The sequence below is a fragment of the Chenopodium album genome, chromosome 4 (assembly GCF_948465745.1).
Source record: "Chenopodium album chromosome 4, dcCheAlbu1.1, whole genome shotgun sequence".
NCBI classification, from domain to species: domain Eukaryota; kingdom Viridiplantae; phylum Streptophyta; class Magnoliopsida; order Caryophyllales; family Amaranthaceae; genus Chenopodium; species Chenopodium album.
In genome coordinates, this window is record NC_137837.1 from 20,928,020 (window position 1) to 20,943,993 (window position 15,974).

General features: G+C 32.4%; 1 protein-coding gene and 1 non-coding gene across 2 annotated transcripts; both read left to right on the top strand.

The window, feature by feature from the left end:
- The first annotated feature begins 511 nt into the window (after window positions 1-511).
- On the top strand, window positions 512-618 carry LOC145629719 (small nucleolar RNA R71). Its single transcript, XR_014111873.1, has one exon. It is a non-coding gene; the product is annotated as a small nucleolar RNA R71 (small nucleolar RNA).
- Window positions 619-7,203: 6,585 nt separating this feature from the next.
- On the top strand, window positions 7,204-15,308 carry LOC145627769 (uncharacterized). The gene is made up of 8 exons (XM_081680118.1): window positions 7,204-7,208; window positions 10,909-11,157; window positions 11,231-11,375; window positions 11,574-11,945; window positions 12,369-13,744; window positions 13,827-14,420; window positions 14,697-14,909; window positions 14,975-15,308. The coding sequence occupies exons 1-8, from the start codon at window positions 7,204-7,206 to the stop codon at window positions 15,306-15,308; spliced, it is 3,288 nt and encodes a 1,095-aa protein (XP_081536244.1).
- The last annotated feature ends 666 nt before the right edge of the window (window positions 15,309-15,974 follow it).

Sequence of the window (15,974 nt, forward strand, 5' to 3'; positions counted from 1 at the left end):
TCTGTTGTTGTTGTTGTGGCACCTGTTCTTGTGGTGGATTTTAGACATTGGTGCTCCGGTAGGAATGGTACGGATGTGCTGGTACCCAGGATTGTAGGTGTTGGAGTATGGGTTATTTTGCCTATAAGCTTGAAAGGCATTAACTTGCTCCACGGAACTCCTGCAATCTTGCTCCCAATGACCTAAAATTCCACAATTTTCACAGAAAGCCTCATTAGCATTATTATTAATTGCAGAAACATTAGCTATATTAGTAGTGCTAAGATTATCTAATTTCTGGTAGATAGAAGTTAATTAAGCTTGCAAAAAGGATACAGAGTGAACACTATGCTTCCCCTTGTTAGCAAAGCCTCTAGGATTCCCATATTGGGAATTATGTATTGTCATCAATAACCTGACGTGCATCATCAACATTAAGATTCATAAACCTCCCACTACCTGCAGAACTAAGATTATTCTAGATGAATTTCCAATGCCATTGTAAAAGGCTTGGATTTACAGCCATTGTGCCAGATTATGGTGGGGGCAATCTCTTTGTAGATCCTTGAACCTTTCCCAAGCCTCATATAAAGTTTCATCGGCTTCTTGGGAAAAGTTCTGAATTGCACTCCGTAGTACAGCTATTCTCTCTGCAGGATAATATTTGTTATAAAAATTCAAAGCAAGAGTTTCCCAGTCAGTTATACCAAGTGCAGTTCTATTTAAACCATTAAACCATAATTTGGCTTTTCTAGTTAAAGATAAAGAAAAGAGAATCTCCCTGATTTGATCTTGTGTGAACCCAGCTTGCCTGATGGTATTACAATACTGACAATGTGAAGATTTGGGTCTTCACCCTTAGCTCCACTAAAAGCAAATATGAAACTTGCCTCAAAGAACTAACGTTCTCTGAGACAAAAAGAAATAACCTAGACTACAAAAATAATCAGAAACAAAAATAAAATCGTTTCCCCGGCAACGGCGTCAAATTTTGCAGGCTAAAGTCGTATCACCTAATCAAAAGTAATTCCTAAATTCTCTAACTAATGTAGATAGGGAAGTAGGGTCGAATCCACAGATAAACGAGTCTTTCTATTCCTAATTAATTAATATAATCTAGATTATAAAGTAACCAAAATATTATAATCGAAGGAAACTAAACTACGAAGATTAAGAATAAGGAGAAAACAATGAATAAAAGGCCTAGGGCGTAGGTTCACCAATAAATAATATTCCAGGGTAAAACATAATAATCAATCATCAATGCATACATGTGGGGAATAATTTCAAGCGTTAATCCCCTAGCTTGAACCCCACTGTGATCATACACTAAAGTACGGTGGCGTCCAAAAGGGAAGAAGATAGAGCAAAAGAGTCGCCAACAAGTTTTAGGAACTTGTAAACCGTTCACGAGGTGAAGGTTACACCCCTTAACGATCCAAGATATCGTCAACTCCATTAGGTCTTGAACCAAATAAGGGTTCGGGGATGAAGGTACAAATCCAACCTAAAAGAGGTTGAACCTGCCCTAATAATAGGCCTCTACTTTATTCAGATCGTATTCATGTGCGCTTTCAGACTAATATGCAATCAATAGGATTAACCCTAAACTTGTTTATCTATGTTGGTTGAACATTAATGCACAAATAAATCTATTGTTGGTGATCACTTGAATTATAATCAAATTAATCCTAAACAAGATTATTAATATCTTATTAAGCGTGATTACAAGTACAAATTCCTTTTAAACATGCATAAAAAGGTGTGATCAAGCAATAACAATATATATCATCAAGCAACATAATCATAAAATAATAATTATAATCATCATAACAATAACCATCATAATAATAATTACAATAACCATAATCATAATAATCATGTTAAAGCATAATAATAGCAAGATCCTAGGCATGATACTAACAAGATTAATAACAAGCCCTAGCATGTCACTAAGCAATAAAAATCAAAATCTTTAACCCTAACATGATACTAACAATCATAAATATTAGGAAGAACATAAAAGGCATCGTACTTTCAATCATAGTTGATATTAAAATTACCCTAGACATGATACTAGGAATCAAAATAATAACCTAAGCATGAACTCTATATCATAACATCAATAAAAACCATTAAAGTACTTACTTTGATGCCTCGTACCTCTTTCTAATAACAAAATACACGCGTTATTAACTTCAAGGAAAATAATAAAACAACAATTAAATTAAATAATAATTGAAAGAGAGATTTGGGACCAAACCCTCAGAAATTAAACCTTTCAAGTCTAGGGCGAAGGCAATTTCGAATATGGCTAGGTGTATCTAAATCTAATGAATGCGGAATTTTGTATTTGAAAAGCTAGTTTAGAAAAGAGAGAGAGAGAGTAATCAAGGAAAACTTGATGAGAGTTGGTGAATGAAAACGGAGTTTTTACGACGTTATTTATAGAGAAAATCAGTCAAAAAGATACAATATCAAAACAGAGTTCTGGCGCACGTAAAACCGAACCAGCGCCAACGCTGGCTGTTGGCGCCATGCGCCAACATTAGCGCCAAGCACCTCACGCATTTTCTTAAAATCAGATAAAATTGCCGTACAGGAGGATTAAATCGTATTTTCCCTCAAAAATGCTCTTTGATTTTAATTAAAACTCTGAAAAGTCAACAAAAGTCAATTAAACAATGCTAATTGAATTAGAACCTTCTAGAAGAATCTACAAGACTAAAACCATTCCTAATTGCATTAGGAATGATAAATCATATTAGACCCTCCCCTAGATCATTGGGCCGCATATAAGGCTCAAACCAGGCCCAGTTTGGTAAATTGGCCATAACTTCCTCAATATTCATCGGAATTGGGCTTATAATATATTGTTGGAAAGCTCTTGTCAAGCCCCATCCAACTACACTACTATTGGACCCATATCATGGACCAACCAAACTGGATTGGCTGTTTTCTGAAAAATAAGTTTTAAAAAACAGACAGAAGAGAAAAGAAATTAAAACTATCCGCAACACTAAACTTTCCACACTTTCACTTCATTCGATTACGATTCGACGTGAAAGGTACTCATCACCGGGTTTGGTTTTGGGGAGACACAAATGGGTGTCTACAATACATTAATTAGATCATAAGGGCTTTCGCTACGTATTACAATCACACAATTAATCTACCGGTATTAAATCTCATCTCTCGAATCTCGACTTAACCATTTATAAATTAACCTGCCTAATGAAACTAGACCTAAACATTAATTCTCATCTTTCGAATCTCGAATCAATATTGTTAAACTCATGCATAAAAGATCTGCGCAAATCTAGTCACAGAGCATTAAATCAATCAATAGGAAATTAATCTAGCATTCACAATCAACAACAGTAATTTACCCCTTCATATTATTTATGGATCCCCACAAACCCTAGAAATAGAATTACTCACACATAATTAAAACTAAACTAATCAAAGTAATAAAACAAGACATGATCAAAGGAATATAATAAATAACTAAGATTAAGAGAAGAGAAATTGTTACCAAAGAAATCTAGAATTAAGAATAAAGTCAAGAACAAAGTGTAAGAGAGATAAACTAATCTAAAAGCTAAGTAGAGAGAGAAAATCTAAGAAAGAATTTAGAAAGAGTAAAAAAAAGATACTAAACTCGCTTAACGGAAAAGTATTTATACTAAGCGAGAATCCTAAACTAAAACAAACTTAAACGTCGAAAATTAACTCCTAATAATAACATGCGCCCGATCGGGCGCGCCTTTTTTTGCTCATCAGGGAGTTTCTCGCGCCCGGCCGGGCGCGAGTTCGGGCGCCAGCCTTGCTTCCCTCGCCCGGCTGGGCGCGCCTCCGGACACCAGCCTCTTTGGCCGGGCGGCACTCTTGGGCCACTATTTGGACTTTGATTGGGCTCCAATTCTTCGGGCCAATCTGGGTTTCCTCTTCGGGTCTTGAATACTTGGTCCAAATGCCCTGGTATCATATATACTGAGCCCTTAATCACCGGTTCGATGGCTCTAACTGGCCCTGGGCTATAAAAACTGGTCGTGCTTCTCCAATGCTCGTAGTTTCTCCATAATATCTCGGGAAAATGATCCAAAAGTGCAAATCCCTACAAAAATCAACCAAATCTACGAAAACACTAGAAAACACCAATTAGTAATAAAAGTGGCTCTAAAGAGCCAAAAACACTACTAATTACGACCAAGGGACGGGGGTAAAATACTATATAAAATAGACATATAAGTCGGAACACAAGTTTGTGACAGGTTATAATCGATTTTAGTAACTGAACAAGTCGAGTACTAATCGTGTTTGAATCGTAATCAAATCGAGTCAAATTAGTTTTCGGTTAATATCAAGTTGATTACAGATTTACAGGTTCAAATGAGGTCATAAAGTATCCGGTATTTTTCTGTGTTGATTGGTTTAGGTTACATGTCACTATTTTCGCCTATTCTTCGGGTATGGGTCAGATACATATCATTGCAGGTTTAGGTCAATTTTTTTGGTCGGGTCAAATTTTGACAGTTCTAGTTACAGCTAATGTACTCCATCTCTTTCTATTTTTTTAGTCGATTACAAATAATTTGGTCAAATTTTAATAATTTTGACCATAAATTCTCATTAATTTAGAGATAACATGTGGGGATGTGGGATTTTATTTTAAATCATTGTATATTTTAATAATATCAAAATTTTGTGATTTTTACGCATATGAAAATGGAATTATGTACATTTTAAGACACATTTTAATTAAGATTGAAAATGGAGGATTATAGGTAAAGGCTACACATACAACTGTTGTATGTGGTCCATACATACAACCTTATTTTGTCATATTTTTATTAACTACAATAATAGGCCCATGTTCCATTAGAATTCAATTTATATTTGACTTCTAATTTTCTCCCCTTTTTTTAATGATGAGTCAAATTTCTAGTGGTGTTGTATGTAGGGACAACATACAATGATTGTATGTATATCAGCAAAGGCTACACATATACAAGGGCGAAGGGAAGGGGGGGCTGGTGGAGGCCCGGCCTCCCCGGCCCAGATTTGCTGCCCATATATTATAGTTTATGGCCCCCCCTTAAAATTAGTATACGTAATATTCAAGACACAAATATAACAATAAATATACCTTGTCATGTTGGTTGGGTAATGTTTTATTTTTCCAAGTGGGCTGGGTTCGAATCTCATCTCCTACATATTTTTTTAATTAAAACTTCTTATTCAACGTGGGTTTCTAGCAAACCAAATCAGGTATTTTTTAAAATTCTTCTTTTTGATTAATTTTTTAAAATTATGTTATGTCATGCAATTATTAATTTTCTTTGTGCTATTTACATGATAATTGTTTACTTGCTTAATATGTTTATTTATTTAATAATTTTGGGTAATTTTTAATTTATTGAATGGACATTTAGGACCAAATTTAGGGTTATATTCTACTTAATTTGAGAATTGTAGTTTTTGTATTGATATAGATGGTTTTTTTTACAATAAATGTTAATAATCAACAAGAGGAGGGTTCCACTTTAAAGGCAATTTTTTTTACAAAAAGTTAATATTCAACAAGAAGAGGGTCTTTTCTGCAATGAATATCATCAAAATTCAACTAAGGAGTAAAAAATAAGATGATTTTCTTAGAGATGTTTTGGTTGTATACATAGAAAAAGAGATTGTCGTAGATTTTGGTGTTTAATCTTTGATTGATGATTTTGCTACTATGAAAAATCATTGAGTACGATTTAACTAATGTTTTTTAGGCGACAATAAAATTTTAGTACACTTTAATTTTTTTTCCATCAATCTTTTGTCTAATAAGTCCGGCCCCCGAAACTTGAAAATCTTGGCTTCACTCCTGCACATACAACTGTTGTATGTGGTCCATACATAAGTGCAAAAAGCTAGAAAGTTATAAACATGCTTTGTTCTACGAACTACATTGATAACGAACTATATATATATATATTGTAATGGCAATGCTCCCAAAGAGATATATTGAGGTTGGAAATTTCCTTATTACCCATTCCCCCTCCTATTTCCAAGGGCATAACCTTAGGTTGTCAAATGAATAACTTGACTAAAATGCCAAAGAGATATATTGAGGTTGGAAATTTCCTTATTACCCATTCCCCCTCCTATTTCCAAGGGCATAACCTTAGGTTGTCAAATGAATAACTTGACTAAAATGTTAAGTTGATTGTTAAAACCCAAAATTGATTATTTTACAATATAAAGGGCCTGTGTCACATTACTGAATTGAGCTGAAATGATTAGAGTTGAATTAAACTGAACTGAACTGATTGGAGTTGAACCGATTTGAACTAAACTGAGCTGAAATGAATATTTTATGAGAGAGGGAAATTAGAAGCTGAACTGAATTGAACTGAATTGATTGGAACTGGACTGAACTGAATTGAAATTAAGTAAATGTGAACAGACCCTTAAACTTTATCACATTACTTGACATGAACCACAATAATTAGGAGTATTACTAGGATGTGTGACCTCGTGAGTAATCCTCATGTTGGTTCATGTAGCCAACCTCGCTTATGAGATTACGACGTTCAAGTAGAAAAAGAAGATGATTAAGATATGTTACGTTCTATTGACCTGATTCACACTTATCTTAATTTTATTTTATTTGAACTATTATAAACATACTTGAATTTATCAGATTTATCAGAACTTTCTTGGGCCTTGTACAATGTTCGCTTTATGTCCATGAGTAAAATAAATTCAAATATGTTTAGACGAGATAAGATCATGAAAAATAAGTTCTAACAAGTGTTATCCAAGAACAAATTATATGTTCATATTAGTGAAAATAAATTGAATATAACAGACACAACTTTAGTTATAATTTGAATTAGGTTAACTCTTACAAGAATTTATTTTTCATGAGTTCATCTTACCTTTACTTAATTAACTTGATTTACACGAAAATGAAATGAGATGAACTTGTATAGAGTTCTAGTACAGTAAAACACCTCTCTCAAATAACAAGAAATTAAAGAACAAAATAGAATTACTAGGGTTGATATATAGAATATATATAAACCAATATTGGGTTTCAAACATCACTTTAAGTTTTTGGTTGAGTTTGTCACGAAGGTTACATGAGAATGCAGCATACGGCCATACGGGTATCGAAACCTATTTATCACAAACTTATGTTATTTGAATTCATTTTTCCTAATGTAAATGAAAATGAGGTGAATTTTATACATCATTTTGAGAAAATCTCTCAAATGAGTTCCATAACATATATATTTAGGATTTGTTCTCTTCACTTGAAACAGGAGATCAAGTCTGATTTTTATAAGGTTTGATCTGGTCTGATATAATTTTTATTATCTGATCTAGTCTGATTTGATTTAATAATTTGATCAAAATTTGATCGCATTTTAATACTAATCTATAAAGAAAAAAAAATTATCAAAATGGATCTTGTTAGATCGTCTCATTATAAACTTTTCAAATATGTAATTTTCATAATTTTTTGTAATATGCAATTAACGATATAAATATATTTACTCATAAGTAAATGATAATTAAAAGTCCTAATCTTATCTGATCTGAATGTTTCTGGTATGATATGATCTGAATCTTTCTAATCTAAATTTATTAAGAAATTAATAATAAGTACCTAAACCAAGTTGAAGTGAACATGTCCTTTGATCCTAATTTTAAAGATACAAGTGAGAGCGATGTCACTATTTTATCATCTCAACCTCGTATACTACGTAGTACATGAAGTATAAAATATGAGGCGTAAATTCTTAGGGGAAAAACACAGTGTTGGGTGTCATCAATGAATCAGTGATTCAGTGGTATATATTGGTGTATTGTGTGCATGTTCCACAATTGGTTTTTAAAGGCGTTACAAATTAAGGACGGAATACGGTTGGCCTTGGTGGTGTGGGGTCTATCCTAGACGATGATATTGCTATCTTCCCAATGCTATAGGTTAAAATTGTTGTTTGGAAGATCAGAATTCAGAAGTTGCAATAAATTTGCTCACATTCCAAAAAAGAAAAAAGAAAATAACAACCAATGAGATTAAGCATGGAGTTCAAAACTTTGCACAGTAAATGAATTGAAAAAAATAAAATTTCCCCTTTCTTTAAAGTGGCAATAAATTGGAAAATTATACTCACGCGTCATTTGGTGCTATAATCATATTTTACTTTACCCTACAATCTTATACTATATGTTTATTCTCATTTAAACCTGGTGAGTAAATTATGAAAAGTAAACCTTTATCTTTATTCTAATGAGCACTCTCTTGGCCTTAGCTAACAATCTAATCTAATATATATAAACTATGTTAAACTCCGTGTAAATGCACGGTTGTTGAATAATTATGATAATAATATAATTACATAAAAATTAATGAATCGATTCATCAGGTATCAAAGTACATGAAATATAATAAAACAATTAAAACATGTGAGAGAAAATATTTATAGTTATAATGTGCAAGTTGATATTTTAGGAAGTTTATTTTAGAATTTATATATATAAAAAAAAGTCATAATCTAAATGCAATCTTTATTTTTATATAATAATAATTTTTTTAGAAAGTAATTTTGGCGGGAATTTTTTTAATAATATGTTAGTGTTCCTTCAGATTCACTTTTAGTAGTATGTAATTGATATGTCAGTGTTCCTTCAGATTCGCTTTTAGTAGTATGTAATTGATAAAGTAGGCATTTTTCGAAAGCATACGACGCGCCACATAAGAAAAGGTATTATTTTGTCCAATGAAAAATTAGATTAATAATTTATTTTAGAATTAAAAAAATTTCTCTTCACCTGAGCAAAAGTGATGAATAAGATTTAAATTTTTTTCCAAATAGGTAAAAGCAACGAATAGTGAATAATTTAGCTTTAAATTATTTTAAAAACTAATAATTATCTTTTTTACATATATGGATGCAAATTTATGAACGCAAATATCTTTAATCTCTCCCTAGAAAATATTATAAAAGTTTGATTTTAATAATGTACTCATTGAAACAAATAAAACTAAATCTCATATGACTAATTCTCCATAATTTTTATTGGCTAAAAGATTATAATGAGACTAACATTTTAAATAGAACGAGTATATATAAAAAAAACGCATATGCAAAAGACTTATTTCAATCAATAACAAAAAAAAATAAAAAATAAAAAATAAAAAAATAAAAGAGATTTGTCATTTTTTTTGAATTAAAAATTTAAATTGTCACCTAAGCAAATTTGATGAATAAGGTTTGAGATTTTAAATTTAAGCGTCACGTAAAATAAATAAAACAACGAAAGATAACTTTAGTGTTAAAATTAAAAAAAAAATTATCTTATGATATTAGGAATTTTATTCATTTATCTAATGGATGATTGCATAAATATACAAAATCTTAAATAAAATAAAATGATTTACCAGAACCGTGCATTGCACGGGCTTACATCTAGTATATATAAATGAAGTAGGCATTTTTCGGGAGCATTTGGCGCGCCACATAAGAAAAGGTATTATTTTGTCCAATGAAAAATTAGATTAATAATTTATTTTAGAATTGAAAAATTTACTCGCCACCTAAGCAAAAATGACGAATAATATTTACGAATTTTGACACATACGTAAAAACAACGAATAGAGAATAATAAAATTTAAATTATTTTAAAAAACCAATAATTATCTTCTCTTAAAAAAAAAAAAAAAAAAAAAAAAAAAAAAAAAAAAAAAAAAAAAAAAAACTAAGTAATAATTATCTATATGGATGCAAATTTTTTATCGCAAATATTTTTAATCATTTCCTAGAAAATATTATAAAAGTTTGATTTTAATAATGTACTTATCGAGACGAATAAAATTAAATCTTATATGACTAATTTCCCATAATTTTTAATAATTAAACAATTATAAATGAGACTAACATTTTAAACAAAAGGAGTATATTAAATAAACGCATAGGCACAAGACTAAGACGAATAAAACTAAATCTCGTATGATTAATTCCCCATAATTTTTTAACAATTAAACAATTATAAATGAGACTACCATTTTAAACAGAACGAGTATATTAAATAAACACATAGGCAAAAGACTTATTTTGATCAATAAAAAAAAATTAGATTTGTCATTTATTTATTAATTAAAAATTTAAATTGTCACATAAGCAAAATTAGTGAATAAGGTTTGAGATTTTAAATTCAAGCATCACATAAAATTAATAAAACAAAAAAAGATAACTTTAGTGTTAAAATTAAAAAATTAACTTATGATATTAGAAATTTTATCCATATATTTAATGAATGATCTTCATAAATATACAAAATTTTAAATTAAATAAAATAATTTATTAGAACCGTGCATCGTACGGGCTTACATCTAGTTTAAAATATTATAGGTAAAAGCTAACGAACGCTTTAGAGACGTTGGTTAAGATAATTAACATTAGAAATATTAACTTGAAATAATAAATATCAATTACATCCATCGATTCGTAATTTTAACATGTATTTCCAAATTAAAACCAATATTAGAAAATATTTCAAAGGATTATCCGACGTCTCAGGAAATTCGTTATCCTTAAAATAATACGGAGTACATACATGCCAAAATCTCAAGCTTATTTCAATTTAATTTTATGGAGATGCATGCATTTTTGTATTTGTATCGGGTAAAGTAGTACGGAGTATTTGATTATTCTAATTGACGTATCTGATTTACACACTAACTTTATTGCTTCTACATTGCATATAAGTAAAAGATCTCATATGAGTGTTTACAAAGTAAAAGTTGTCGTTAAAGTATTACGGAGTAGAAATTATTGATAATAGAATCACTTGGGATTGCAATTGAGTCAAATAAAAAGAATCCAGGGAAAACCTTATTCTTTTAATTAAATCAAATTATTCTTTTAGTTATTCCCTTGCAGTGCGTAACAGAAGGCCAAAACATGGCTCTTCTGGGTCACCATATAGCGATTTATCAATCCCAAGGGGAGGTGCTAGGGATGCAAGTGCAAGTGTTATGCTTGGAGGATCCTCGACATCAAGTAGCGCCGAGGAGTTACATATCTCCGATAAAGATAGAGGACATTCATGGTCTAGGCCATTGGAACTACTAGAAGGATTGGGAGGAATTCTTTCTTCCCCCAAATCATCAACCAGGTGATATCCCTAGATTATCTCCTCAAAAGCCTTTGCCAAATTTGAAAATGAAGCTCATTGTTTGGAATGCTAGGGGAGTAAATAATGATGATTTTCTGTCTCATGCATGGGATCTTGTTTGTACTCATAAGCCTGATGTTTTGATATTGTTAGAAACAAAGTGTGATGCTGGTAGAGCTGCTGACCTTAAGAAACAACTTAATTTCTTAGAGATTAAGGTTATCCCTGCTAGGGGGTTAAGAGGAGGAATCTGTGTTTTTTGGAAATCTACTCTCGATTTACTTTATTACACAAAAGATGAGCATAAATTCCACTCTCTTTTTAAGTTTCATAACCATCAGCCTGAAGTGTTAATTACAGGCATGCATGCACCTAGTGTTCCTAGGCAAAGACATGCTTTTTGGAATGATTAGCAGTCTAATCTCCCTCCTTCAGCCACTCCTTGGTTAGTTGTTGGGGATATGAATGAAGTTACCTCCCAGGGTGAAAAGCAGGGAGGAAGAGCTTTTAGGTCTTCCCAGTGTAGGGACTTCAACAATTTCACTGATTCTGCTGGTCTGATGGACCTAGGAACTGTTGGAAACCCTTACACTTGGGAAAACGCTAGGCATGGAAGAAGAGTTATTAGGGAACGTCTTGATCGTGTAATTGCTAATGCAGCTTTTGTTGAAGTTTTTCCTCAGGTAAAGTTTACTACTCTTGCTAGAACATATTCTGATCATAATCCAATTTTGATTAGTCTATGTGATAATCCTGTTAAAGGTCCATTCCCCTTCAGATGTAAAGAGGTTTGGTTGCAACATGATAGCTTTAAGGACTTTTTTGTTTCCCATGGGAAAGCTTCTGATCACTGTCACCCCTTTTTGATTGGTAGGAATAAGTTTCTTTCTTCCATTCCTCATTGGAACACAAATGTTTTTGGGAATTTGAATAAACAAAAAAAGAACTTATTAGCTAGACTTAATGGCATTCAACTTTCTTTAGCTAAGAGATATTCTAGATTTCTTGTTAATTTGGAATACGATCTAATCCATGAGCTAAATCTTATCTATAAAAAAAAAAGGATAATTTAGGCTCAAAAGGCTGGCATAAATTGGAGGAAATTTGGTGATTTTAATACCAAATACTTCCATATCCTGGCCAAAGTTAGAAAAAGTAGAGGGAAAATCTTAGCCTTAAATGATGCTTCTGGTACTCTAATTTCTGATCAGATGATCCTAAAGGATTTAGCCAGAAATCACTTCATTGATTTGTTTACAAGTTCAAAACCTTCTTCCTCCCTCTCTATGTCTTATGCTCAAATCATTACCCTTGGTTTGTCTGATCAAGAATCTCTTTCTAGTATTCCTTCTTCTGAAGAGGTGAAGAAAAACTTGTTTTCCATGGACCCCATCAAAAGCCCTATTCCTGATGGAATTCAACCCCTTTTCTTTCAGCATTTTTGGGGTGACATTGGTCCTTTAATCTCTGAGTTTATCTCCCAGGTCTTTTTGGATTCTTTTATTCCTTCTGATATCAATCACTCTTACATTTCTTTGATTCCAAAGAAGGATCACCCTATATCCATTTCTGAGTTCAGGCCTGTAGGACTTTGTAATACCATCTATAAGCTTGTTTCTAAGATCATCTCTTCTAGGCTCATAAATGTGCTTCATAAGGTTATCAGCCCTTTTCAATCCAGTTTCATCAGAGATAGAAGTATGGGGGATAACATTATTTTGATCAAGGAGGTTGCTCACATTTTTCATAAGTGTAGAAAAGGGAAAAATCTAATGGCCTTAAAGCTTGATCTTGCTAAAGCCTATGATTGTTTGGAGTGGTGTTTTATCTCTGATACTCTTGCATGTTTCAACTTTCCTAATTCCATTTCTAAGCTTATCATGCATTGTATCACCTCTCCTCAAATTTTGTTTTATGGAATTAGGCAAGGAGATCCCCTCTCTTCTTACATCTTTGTTATATGTATGGAAAGATTGTCCCTTCTTATTGAAGAAAGAGTTAGAATTGGAGATTGGAAGCCCCTTAAAATTTCAAAAAATTATAGCCTGTCTCATCTTTTCTATGCTGATGATGTTTTTCTCTTTGGTTCTGCTAATGTTCAGAATCTTTCTGTCATGATGCAAACCATCGAAGAATTTGGTAGGTATTCTGGCCTTCATGTTAACTTTCTGAAATCTAGTATTATCTTTCCTCCAAAAATGGAATATAATATTAGGCATCAATTGGTTCACATTTCCATCTTTAAATCTAGCTTCTCTTTTGGAAAGTATTTAGGAATAAATATCAGTCCTAATAAGCTTAAAAAAGGGGATTATTGGGAATTAGTTTCTAAGACTACGGATAAGATCAAGGGTTGGCAATCCAAATTGTTAAACATTGCAGGGAGATGTACCCTTATTAAATCTGTTTTAAGCTCCTATCCTGTTCATGCAATGCAACACAGCCTTTTGCCTGTCTCTATTCTTCAAGATATTGAAAAACATTGCAAAAAATTCTTATGGAATAGGACAGATTCGGTTAGGTATACTCCTATAACCAAATGGAACAATGTTACCATTCCTCTTTCTTTGGGGGGCCTTGGTATGAGGTCCTTGAGAGATTGGAATATCTCCTTTATGGCTAAGTTAGGTTGGACTTTTTTTAACAAAGCCAAATAAGATCTGGGTTAGAATTCTGAAGGATAAATATGCTAGAAGGACAAATCTTCAAGATTGCATCCCCAATTCTTCTCAGTCTTCTATGTGGAGGGATATTCTGAAGGGTAGGGAGTTGCTTTTCAAGGGCATTATCATTAGGATTGGCAATGGGGAGGATACTTCTCTTTGGTATCATCATTGGGTTGGGGATGAGCCTCTTTATAAGTTAATTCAGAGAGATATTCCTCAATCAAAATTTCATTGGAGAGTTTCTGATATTATTATGGATGGGAAATGGTCTATTGATAGCATCAAGCATTTGTTGCCTGAGAACATTTGTAATTTGATTTTGGCTACTCCTTTCTCTATTGTTCATCCCTCTGACTCTCCTGATCATCTTAGATGGAAGTTTCATTCATCAGGAGTCTTCACTATAAAATCAGCTTATTTTCTCTCTAAAAATCCCACTCCTTATGTTGTTCCTTTCTCTTTTAACTGGAAGACCTTTTGGAAGCTTAAACTCCCTTTCAAATACAAAATGTTTATGTGGAATTATATTCACTCCATTATTCCTTCAGCTTCCCTTCTTTCCTCTAAGTACCCAGGGTTTGATCCCATTTGCACAAGGTGTTTGTTGTCTTCTGAGACTTTTATTCATTTATTTAGAGATTGCTTTTCTTCTAGTATTCTCTGGAAAATGATTCTTCACAAACTTAAGCCTCCTCCTTCCTTTAATTTTTCCATTTTCATGAACTCAGATTGGAATGATTGGCTTTTTTTTAATCTTACTCAAACTCCCAAATGGAAGTTAATTTTCATTATGGGACTTTGGCATATTTGGAGATTAAGAAATGGTTTTATTTTTAAAGATGAGGTCTATAATTGTAATTCTGTTTTTAACAGATTCATTATAGATTATCAAATCACATCCTTTGTTTTACAGGGGTCTTTGGGATGTAAGAGAAAGAACTCAGATGGTGCAGGACCATCAATAGTCAGACCTCCTTGCTGGAAGCCTCCACAATCTAGATGGATGAAGCTTAACACTGATGGAGCCTGGTTATCTTCTGATAAAGGTGGTGGAGGAGGAGTTTTCAATAATTCTCAGGGTGAATGGTATTTTGGTTACTCAATCAAGTACAATGCCCCCAGTGCTTAGGTGCAGAGCTGTATTCTCTAAGGGAAGGGCTTAACTTTGCACAGGATATGCCTTTGAAGTACTTGGAAGTGGAGACTGATGCTCAAGAGATAAAAATCTTGCTCAACAGAAAAGGGGATAATATGAATCATGAATTATCTGCTCTCATCATTGATGTAGCTAGAGCCCTGAACAACAAGAACATGGTCATTGTGTTTAGCGCTATCCCTAGGGAGCTTAATTCTGTAGCTCACTATTTGGCTGAATATGCTATGTCAATGAGTTTGGGCCATACTCCTCATTATGCTTGCCCTACCAGTGTAGTTGCTGCTTTCGAAGAGGATCTGAGAGCTCTGCAGGATGCTCCCACTGCTTAGTTCCTCCAGTTTATTTAGTTTATCTTCTACTTTGTCTATAAACAATATTTTATTTTCAGTTTTAAGATACTATGGTTACTTTTGGAATCATAGAGTGCATTTTGTAATCAGCATCTCTATGGTCGTTCTGATGTAATTATTAGGGCTTTGCCCAAGTAATATATTTGCTTCCTTTTGTGTTAAAAAAAAAAAATCAAATTTGACCCACAATTCTATAATTTAAGTTATCTCCTAGCACGGTTAGCAATCCATATATATTAAGGTGAAATGAACATTATTTCACTTACAAAGTTGATTAATTTTGTAATCAAAATTGGACGCAATGACTTATTATCAGAAAAATTATATTCTACTCCGTATTTGATCATGTGTTTAATCACTTGATATTACCAAACATATATAATTATTAATAAATTTGCAAATTGCAGCCATTTAATGTTCGCATTTTGCAAATTGCAGCCATTTAAATTTTTTTTTTTTGCAAATTGCAGCCTAAAAGATCGTATAAATTGTAAATTGCAACTCAATTCAACTTTTACATCGATTTACATGTCGAAAAATCTTCGGTTAAGATTTTGGGAGCCATTTTATCCCTTAAGATTCCGAATTGAGCTCGAAATCAGCAAAAAAATAACATAAGTGCCTCGTTTTGCGTAACAAAAATAT